Source organism: Ixodes scapularis, unplaced genomic scaffold (assembly GCF_016920785.2).
Source record: "Ixodes scapularis isolate PalLabHiFi unplaced genomic scaffold, ASM1692078v2 PGA_scaffold3__209_contigs__length_174095766, whole genome shotgun sequence".
Lineage (NCBI taxonomy): Eukaryota > Metazoa > Arthropoda > Arachnida > Ixodida > Ixodidae > Ixodes > Ixodes scapularis.
In genome coordinates this window covers 64,496,934-64,507,782 of record NW_024609868.1, presented here as the reverse complement: position 1 = coordinate 64,507,782, position 10,849 = coordinate 64,496,934, and the positions used below count along the sequence as shown (strand labels likewise).

At 47.1% G+C, this 10,849-nt stretch overlaps 1 protein-coding gene across 1 annotated transcript; it reads right to left on the bottom strand.

Moving 5' to 3' along the window:
* Positions 1-6,627: 6,627 nt before the first annotated feature.
* On the bottom strand, positions 6,628-7,311 carry LOC120847801 (translation initiation factor IF-2-like). The gene has a single exon (XM_040219679.1). It carries the CDS (start codon positions 7,309-7,311, stop codon positions 6,628-6,630), a length of 684 nt encoding a protein of 227 aa, XP_040075613.1.
* Positions 7,312-10,849: the final 3,538 nt, after the last annotated feature.

Sequence of the window (10,849 nt, the reverse complement as noted above, 5' to 3'; positions counted from 1 at the left end):
TGAGACAAAATCATGTACTCCAGCTCCACCTCAGAAACGGTCATTTGATTTTTCGCCGCTTGCTAGTCTTAAGCGCTGTCATCAGTAGCGATTTTTAGTGATAACTTTCCAACGAGGTACCTCGTTGTAACTTTCAGACTTTTGCATATTTTTAACCTTGTAGGACGGAAATAAAGTTGGCGAAAATCTGGTTTGACATCCTTCTCTTTTCTTTTCTTTTTATTTTACTACAAAATGAACAACAAACGGAGTAGGGCGACGAATATTGCAAGGACGTTTCTAAGCTGTTGTCGGTACTGAAACTTTTTGGATGCTTTTCAATAAGCCCGTCAAATAGCTTGCGTCCAAGCGATACTTCAACGGAATTTGAAATATACCGGTTGTGTTCAAAAATAGGTTGAATATGATCCACAATACCCGTAAATGACAATCGCACGTTTGTATTTTAAGCCTGGTGGCTGTATTTTTTGTTATAAGCGGCCCACTCTAGCGATTGCCCGGAGAAGGCCCAGCTTAGAGCACGTGACATCCGACGCAATCGTGACGTAGGTCGTCTCGGGACGAGCAAAGCTACGGCGAAGCTACCGTCGAGGGGATGGCCTAGTCGTTCCAGCCACCGAAGCGGCTGCTTTTGTACGAATTTTGAGTGACGGGTTAATCTTCTATAATCTTGTGGGGCGGCAATAGCTACTTTTGGAACACTCAAAAGGGATTCTCGGGAAGACGGGAGTTTTTCCTTCCCCTCTTCTCTCGTCGTGGCCGGAGGCGAGACACTCACCGTCACTAGCTGTCAAGGTTCCTAGATGGGCATTACAAGCGAGGCGTTAGCGACATCCACCAGGTCTCTAAGCTAATTGTTTAATTCGTTTTAAAGCTCCTTTTCGTGACTTTTTGTAACAAGATGTTTGATGTGATACTGCTCCTTTGAACACATATAGGCCATAAAATAAGCGCCGAATTTTAGGGAAACGAAATTTCAGCGCTCATTTTCTAGCTTGAATGTGTTGCATGTTGCACCCTAATCTCAAAAACACCAGTCTTCCGTTGAAAGGCACAAGAAAACTAATTTTGAAGCTAAATAAACGATCTTTCAAAGTGCGCCTGGTGGATGCATGCGGAGCCTATTTGGGAGGTAATGTAGCAACGTTGGGGAACTTGCTACGTAGTCGTGACGTAGCAGTACAGTGTACTATAATATATATTAGGGGTGTCGCGAACTTTTGTCGACCAGACTTTTAGGTCGAACTTTCGGGGTTCGACTGGGTCGAACCGGTTCGACGAACCTTCGAACTTTTCCCCAGATTCGACCGGTTCGACTTTGTGGACACTGTGACCAGACCTTGATACAAGCATGTCTAGGTTTGGAGAATTTTTTTTTATGCAAAGGGTTATTTTATTTTATGAACAGTTGAAAATAAAAGAAACCAATTCTAATCACTGAAGAAGTTAATAACTTAATCTTCTTGTACTGCATTAACTGAAATAACCAATCAGCGCTGCCCTTAATTCTCCCCTTAGCCATCACCATCCAATCCAAAGCCAACTGGCCAGCCTGTCGCGCATGCGCACAGGAGTCGAACCTCAATACAAGGTTCGTCGAATTTTCCTCTAAAGGTTCGAAAAAGTCGAACCTGGTCGAACTCGAACCTGGTCGAACTCGAACCTTGGCCGGTTCGCGACACCCCTAATATATATATATATATATATATATATATATATATATATATATATATATATATATATATATATATATATATATATATATATATATTTTTTTTTTTTTTTATAGTATTACAGTGGCCACTGTACTAGTATCAACTTGGGTAGTGTTGGGACCGGAGGGGCTTGCCTGAAGCGCGTGGTATTGATCGCGACAGGTGTCGACACCGGCGCGTTATCCAGAAGGTGTGCGCATGCGCGGCTGCACGCGCGAAAATATGAATCTGGTGCCGCTTTGGTAAAGTGCACATAGGATTTCTGATACAGCTACATCCTGCCAGCGGTCGTACCGCGGCATCAATTACGCTGCATCACGATCGTTAGCAAAATTATGCTTGAATGTATTGGACGGTACAAGCTACATTACCCTTCCTTTACATAAAAACAATTGAGACTTTAAAGAAGCGGACTGCAAGTTACATGTACGACGAAACCGTCCGATCCGACGTCCGACCGCGCAATACGACGGTCGGAGGCGAGGGTTTTCAACGCTCTCCGATGCCACGAAAACCCTCTCCCCCCAAGGTCATCCGGCAGTCCGCACGTCGGATCGGAAGGTTTCGTCGTACATGTGTTTCGCGCTTTAGAATTAGCTGCGACTTTCTGCTTGTCGAATGGTGAGCATTTTAAATGAAATGCCTATTTCCTTGAGTCGCAAAGGCCGAACATTTGATATTTGAAAAGGATATCTAAAACTCAAAAGCAGTTTTTTTTTTCCCTATCTTATTTTATAATGGAACGAACGGCACATACTAAAGTCCGAGATTGTTTTAGTATGTTTTTAATACCCCAGGTTAACTTCTCCGTCTTCTTTCCAGCCCGTCTCCTTTTCTTGACCTTAATCATCTCGCTTCACTTGTCACTCATTCTTGAGTTCATTTATGGGACGAACCGCCCAAGCGACGGTCGCAAAGGGTGAGAATATTTTATTTCTTCATGGCTGCCACGACCATCCGAGGACCACCCGACGTTCACTTGTAAGAAATGGCTTATAAGTCGTGACAATTTTTATCACGCGTTTTAACATTGAACTTAAGTCCAAAAACTGAGACAACGTGGGCTGAACAAGTAATGCTTTATAAGAATCAAAGAAAACAAGCAACTATTTCACATCATTTTGAGCAGAAAGCATGAACACACGTAGATCAGGCATGGAAAAAGTTGTAATAGCTTACAGCACGGCATTGAAATACATGATAATAATGTGGGTTGCACACATGGTTACAATGCGCAGCGCATTCATGGCCCTGAAGGTATACTTGGCATACCACATCAGGTAAGTTGTCGAAACAAATGAACACCGCCCTTTCGATGCTGCTCTTGTTTGACTTCGGCTCAAGAGCAGTCTCCAAATAAGCCACACCGTCGAAGTTGCTAAACTTAATGTGAACAGCCCAGTAAGGAATTGGCACATTTAGAGAGCCTAGTGCGTCGCGATCGATGCCTTGTGGGATCACGGCAGGAGCTTCGCTGTTTACCACTGGTGACAACGGGTCAGTTTCCCAAACGAGCCCCGAACGCTTTGCAACGATGGGCTCTGGTGAACTTGCCATCCGCTTCCTTTCCTCTCGTCCTCCGGAAAGGTCATCACTCAGGTCCTGGGGTACACTTGGCAGCAGAGTGGGTACCGCGTCTGGCGTAAGCGCTGGGTGTCCACGAGGGATCCCCACTTCCTTTCCGCCGATGATATGGACGAAGTCTGGAAGGAAGCGGGCTCGAAGTGCAGCTCGCATGCAGACAGCGCTTGTTTCTTCAAGACGCTTGTCCGATCGCTGGAGATTCTCCTCACAAAGATCTCTTTTGGCTCTGTCCTTTGGAACGCCGAAAAGGGACGCCGTTTTCACTCTTTTCACTCGGATGAGGCCCGTTTTGAAACCATGGTGCAGAGCAAGAGTTCTGTCGCTGTTTCGCCGACGGCATTTCGGCACTACCCTCAAGTGGGTTTCACATGCAGCGACTTTGGCCCTGGAGCGGCGCGATTTCTGCCGTCGCGGCGCTCGTGCCGCTCAACCGCTGGTGCTGGCCAGAATTTCGCGACGGCAGAAATCGCGCCGTTCTAGGGCCAAAACCGCTGCATGTGAAACACGCTTTACGCGTTCACCATCCGCAAAATCAGAACACAAGATTCAAAGCATATTACGATCGAACACACGGAACTAGGAAATCGTGGTCCCGACACGCGCACCGCTCGAAGTGAAAAACACGCGGAACTATACTGTTTCACCTTGTGTCGTACCGCAGGAAAGCCTACAAGCGCGAGCTCCTTGCTCTAGGACACATTTCGGCGGCACAAGCTCTCGTGCATCAAGGGCAGCTGCCAACGCTATGAGCTCGTGCTTCTAGCCTTCGCTGCGGTACAACATAAGGTGAAACGGAGTGTATAAAATCGTGGTACCGACACGTGCACTGCTCAAAGTGAGAAAAAAAAAAGGCGGGCTGCGCGATTTTTTTTTCGGATAACTCCACTACAGCGCCGCCACGAACTATCGCCGAGCCGCTCCGGTCCTAACACTACCTAAGTATTTTAGTACACTGTAGTAAGTAACAGATTCCTTCGGAGCAGCGCCACTCTTTGGCATTTCAACATTTTCCTTCTCAGCTTTCCTCCTCAACTCACAAATCGCGCATTGTACCAAACGGTCCAAGAAGACAGAAAGGAAGGACTCCCCTCTTTCTGGGACTCTCGTTCGTGCAACCGGACACAGCCATTCTCCCCTTAGAAGATTATCTCGTCGCTCCAAATTTGAACAAAAGTTGCTATCCCCACCCCGTTCAGCCCTAGGCTGATAGTGTTGTGGAAGCTACGTGCCCTTTGGGCTAGGGTGCCTTCATGTGCGAGCACATGAAGGCTCCCTCTAGGGCCAGTCACACGCTCGTCACCCCACGGGTAGCTCGAGCTGCTCGGTTCTAACGCGTTGACCAAAACGCTGCCAACGCCACCAACGGCAAAGCTCATAACCACGCCAGCCTTGCTGCGTCACGAATGCGGGGAATCTTTTCGTTCTGTTTTTGTTTGCGCCGGATATCCCATGACGCATCGCGCTCTCCGTTCGCTTCTCTTCGAGCGCTTGCTCGAGTGCACCATATGGAACGAAAAATATAGCCAGTCGTTCAAAAGACAAACGCGCGATTATCATTTACGGTTATTATCCGTCATGCTTGACTCATTTCCGAACGAAATTTGAATATTTAAATTTTCGTTTCCGTACCCCTTTAAAGACCCCATGCTCATCCAGATCGAAACGGGCAGGGGTGGGGATCGAACCCAGGATCCCTGGATTCCTAGGTTCTGCAGCGCAAGCTTTCGGTCCACGTGCTCAGAGTGCAATATTTGAGAAGGTGAAAACACTGTGAAGACGAATCACGCACGACGACGACGATGTGTATCAAGGAGGTCGAAGTGCAAGCCAACAGATGTTTCAAAGATTTCTGACAGCAGAGTGGGTTCAGTCCACATCTGTGTGATAGCCTGGTGTTTCACGAAAGGTGGACAAATTCGATATTGCAAACTACGCATCCCACCAAAAAAAAAAGAAGAAAACAAAGGCTTGTGTTGTTTTGGTCTTAGGCCAAGGGCCTATTAAGGAAAATTATTAAAGTTTGGCATAATTAAGTTAATTATTTTCACATAATTAATCTTTTTTTTTAATATTGAGTTTAAGGACATGATTTAATTTGGAAACTTGCTGAGCATCATCGAGAAACGACAAATAAGAAAACTGGAGTGTGACAGAAGGCACGCGCTGTATTTTACAGCTTTCTGAAAAACTGCAATCCGAGCGCTTCTCGGCACCGACGGCACCGCGCCCCGTGGAGAAATAGTGGAGCCTGCGCCCCTGCTGCGTTGAGCGAGGACAGCGAAGCAGATGTTGGTTTTCCCTTTGCAGGGTGCGAGCCCAAAAAGATTTCCTTCCCTAGCTATAAATGAATAGGTAAAAAAAATAACAACATAAAGTAACTGTCTCGTTTTCTGCCACCACGGGTGCTAAGCAAGACGGCGAGACCAGAGCGGGAAGAATGAACCGGGACATCGCCGCCTGCTGCGATTGGTCAGCGGCATGGAGTCGACCAATCGCAGAAGGTCGCGATGTCTCGGTCTTTTTTTCCCGCCGTCTTGCATTCCACCCCAGTGTGTCCAAGCCTCACCTTCGTCCTCTGGACAGCCCCTTACATGCTGCGCCATCTCGCGGCGCTTGTCAGAAATGCGAGCGAACCTTCGCAACACTTGCTCCGTGGCGAGGCAATGCCGTTTAGTAACCTCTCTTCTGCCACCGTGGACTGGGATGCAGTGTATACGTGCACGACAGACAGTCGGATCATTCGATTAACCAGCACCAGCCTGCACCGATGCAGAAAAGTAAAGAGCAATGTACTTCCGTTTTTTTTTGTTTTTGTTTTTTTTTCAGGTAGGCTGCATTCGTAAATCAAATACGGCGTTCTGCGCCGAGTGCAGCAGGCGCAGGTCGTGCAGGTAGATCGAATATAGCAAGTCTTCGCAGCGGTGTCAATGCGCAAAGCGAACGTTCTGCCGCGCAAAGTTTATCGATTGTTCCCCTCGCTCTAAGATATTCGAACAAACAGACAAATAAGCAAACAAACATACAAACACATTCGCCCCGCTTGTCTTTAAAGATGCAAAAAACAAATCAAACAACCACCTTTTTTTGTGTGTGTGTGTGTTGAGTTCGACAGTGGATTGACGGCACACCACTGACGGTACATGGCACATTGATGATTCAGTGGTGACGACGTGCCCGGAATCACGCACTGTCAGATAGGGTTTATCGCGGATGTGTCCACCTGTGTCGTTGCGCGGGTTACCGACGCCCTCCCTTGGGGCACTTCAGACACCGTCGGATAGACGTATTGGTATATAGCTGAGGCCGTCGGCACCTGCGCTCCTCCTCGTCACATCTGCGACGCGGACACGACGCGAGTCACTGACGTCGTAGCCCCCTGGGGCGTCTGCGTCACTGTGGGGTACTCAGCATACTGGACAGTTGTCGTGGCTGGAATTTGAGTGTTCACTTGACACGGCTGCGACGTGGAACCGACTCGACGGAAGGACACCGTCCTTTGGGACACCGGCGCTGCCGTGGGGTACGCGTACTGGTACTGCGGGTAGGCTGGAGCGGTGGCGACGGTGCTGCTGTACAGCTGCGACAGCGACGTGACGCGGCGTACCGACGTGGTCCCCTGGGTCACGGGTGCCGTCGTCTGGTAGGCGTACTGGTACGCCGGAGCCTGCGCAAGGGCAGCACTGGTCGGCATGGCATACTGGTACGCGGGGGCTTGTGCAATAGCCGCGCCGGTTGGCATGGCGTACACGGGAGTACTGGGCATGGCGAACATGGGCTGTGCCTGAGGCATCAGGCCGTAGCCAGAGGGGGCCGACGACCCGTAGAAGTTAATGGTGGTGTGGGCCGTGGCGGCCTGCTGATTTTCTGCCAGAGTTCCACCCGACGCGACGGACGAGCGCTGTTTAAACGGTAACAATGGAGCTGGTGGGGGTGGCGGGGGTGGCGGGTAGACAACCTGCGTATGCGCCGGCGAATTAGACACCGTCCTGTAACCTTTGAAGCGACGAGACATCGTCCATATCACGGAACTACATAAATATGCTTCAAACCCGACGCATATACTACTTCGTGCACATCGAGCACTGCGTGACAAGGAGACCTTAGCTTTCTTTTATATTTCACCGGGGTTCCACTCACTGAAACCTCGCCAGTCCTCATTTTTCTCCTGTACAATCCACACCCACACCCCCTCCGTTCTTGTCTTACCTCGTTTTTTTTTTTTTTTTGTGTTCTATACATCACGTACTAAAGGTATATTGTAGCACCTTTAGTCTAAGTATACTAAAAGTATGTACAACCGTTAGTTCACGTTATATATAAAATACACGCACACACACACAACAAAAACGTATGTACCTCAGCGTACCACATAGAACTCGTTATCATAGAAATAAAACACGTGTGCACGCAGGGATCAGAGGTGTAAATTTAGTTCGTACGCACCCACACGCACCTTTAGACCCGAACATATTTCATATTAGTATAGAACCACGTACAGAATTCAGTTTAGATTAGTTCATTATACGCGGCGACACGTACAGAATACGTACAAAGTGCATTCAATATTTGTGGACTAAAGCCGAAGTGCAGTCAGTAGGTAGCACCACAATCCTGGTGCTTTATGACGAAATGACACCTAACGGACAAGATATCTTTCTATAAAGGGAGAGGTGCGAACACGTGCTTTATAACTGAGAGCGAAACTCGCTGCTCGGGACTTGGACGTTGTGGCAAAGAAAGGAATTCAGAAGCAAATCTCGGATTTTTCGCAACACAGAAAGATCACCGACTTCCCCTTGTCCTCAGTGCCGCTTCAGTTTGCAACGAGATTGTGTACAAGTAATTATTTTAAAAAAAGGATAACTTATTTACATCTTCAACGATCCTTCAGACTTTGGCTAAACTGTTTCCTAAATGTCACCTTGATACTATATAAAACGCCCCACTAATGTACACCCAAGGTCTTGACCGGAAATATGAAGAAAATCAAGACGCGTGAGCAACTCGGCCCCCGAAGAAAAAGATCACATAGTAAGGAGGCGGTTGTTCTAGGCGCCCTCTTATCTCTCGGCGATCCCGTTGTGTTACAAAAGAAAGTAAGAAACGAGCAAGCTCTTTTAAAATGGCTTGCCAGTACCTTTACTAAACATCGAGAAACGCGCGCTCCAAATTGGCCAATATAGTCACAGCAGGCTTATTTATTTTATTTTTCCGTACGTACATTCTAGAGCGTAAATAAATATTGTCGCTGTCAGTGCACCACAAGATTTGGATACCGTTATGGCCGAAGAAGCCAACTAAAAGATGTTTCACACACCACCGTTTTCTTAGGTTCTCTTAAGGTACGTATAAAGGGCGATTGATACACTTGCACCGAGTCCGACCGAGTATAACTGCAACGATTTGCAACGTAAGGGTTGCTATAGCAACAGCCGCGTCGGCTCCAGCAGAACGTGGTAAAAACAGGCTTTGTTGGAGCCGGCGCAGCTGTACGTCGCAAGCCGTTGCAGTTGTACGCAGTCGGACTCGACGCAAGTGTGTGAATCGCATCAGATCGCCGAAACGTTCGTGTCTCAAATGTCGCGTGCCAGGCTATCTCCTTGAACTGGTAGCCACGCTTAATACGAAGCACAGATGTCCTGGTAAATTGTGGCTTACCAGACGTAAGCTTTCGTAACGTAATGTAACGTAAGAAAACGGGGCTGAGTAAACCAGACCATCACGTGATGCGAACCCACTCAATTTATCAAATAAATCAAACAATTGTAGCGTGCGCTAACCATGCATACGCCATGGCTCTCTGCTTTTGGAGGGTATGCCTTCGGATAGAACAACTTGTAACACCAGTTTTGATTGGGCTAGTTGGTTCATAATAGACATGATTAAAATGGCGCAAACTTGACGGGGACGAAAAGAGGCACGCACGACAGGACTAGCGCTGACTTCCAACTAAGTGTATTGCATCATTCACTAAGCGATATATACTATAGCCTACGGACATAAAAAACAAAGCGTACATTAAGATTGTACGTCTACCACGCGCCTATCTTCAGATAAAACCACCAAGAAACCATAATTTTTTGCCAATAAGAGACACTGACGGCATGCTGACGTACTTGTCTCCCGTATTCTTTTTTTTTTATTATAAAATAACGCTTTCATAATTTCCCTCTCTGTCTTGTCCTTTGCTCTCTTCGGGAACTTGGTCCATTTCAAAAGCGGTTTACACCCACATTGTTTAACGTGCTCACCAAGATGACCATCCAAATTGCTTCGTACCGAAAGATCATGCATGCTGACGCGCTCTCTCATTGAAACAGCGACCCGTTTGTCCAATGTAAATGGGGCCACCGCTAAATTGAATATATCCTAAACAACCCCTCTCGTGCACTTAGTGTACATGACGGCATGCCTTTTTGCGCACCGGGCACTTTAATGCCCAGTACGTATGGGATATATCTTGTAACTTGCAAAGAACCGAGAAATGCAGATTAATGCCATATCTAACAGCTCTCTTTTTAAATTGTGAGATACCTTGCGAATATACTTCACAACTTGGACTTCTTTTTATGATCTGCTCTATAGTACGTTTTTGTTTTTTTTATTCTGTGATCCTTTAAGTTTCTGTAATTTGCTTTCGCAAACACTTGATAGTAGCATGTTAGGGTACCCCGCAGATTTTAACTTCCTAAACTTGAAGGCTGCATTTAAGCAAACGGGTCGAGTGAGAGGGCGCACCAGCATAATCTTTCTGTACCAAGCAATTTGGGTGGTCATCTTGCTGAGCACGTTAAACGACGTGGGTGTGAATTGCTTTTGAAATCGACCAAGTTCCGAAAAAGAGCAAAGGACAAGACAAAAAAAAAAAAAAAAACACACACAAAAAACAAGAAATTATAAACATAAAAAAAAAAGCGGGAGGCAAGTGCGTCAGCATGCTGTCGGTGTGTCTTATCGACAAAGCATTATCAATTCTTGATATTTTTTTACGTGGAATTTGAAGATGCTTTTTAACCAACGAGGTAGAGGGGCTTAGAGCGATAAACCGGGGTTCCGGTCTGCACTCGAAAGTGACCCCCATAAGGAGGCTGCCATTGTACGCAAATTTGACCACACGTCACATGACCAAACCAAATACGTGACGTCACAGAAAAGATGGCAGCGCCCATGCAGCGGCTGGCCGGAGCTTGTCGGATGGTTTGTTGGTTGTCGTTCGTCTCGGCGAGTTGATTTCAGACGCGGAAGCCGTCATATGAGGCCGGTCGAAAGCGAGTTCAGAGTTCAGCGTGGTGTTTGACGTAGGTATAACGTGAAAATACGGAGAAACGGTGTGCATTTCGCTGGTGACCGACCGGGATATTGCCACGGAAGAGACAATCTGACCTACGTTGCTCGGACCTCGGATTTATTCGGATACCGCTAAGATAAAATTTAAGGCGACGTTTCTGTGCTCTCGTTGACCATCGGAATCTTCGAGGTTTGCAGTGAAGCGTGTGCAATATATTTGGATACACAGTTTAGCGACGGAAATTGCGTGAGTCGTGCTTGGC

Bases quoted from the DNA above. Each gene is read 5' to 3' on its own strand.
- LOC120847801 (XM_040219679.1), bottom strand. From the start codon at position 7,311: ATGTCTCGTCGCTTCAAAGGTTACAGGACGGTGTCTAATTCGCCGGCG.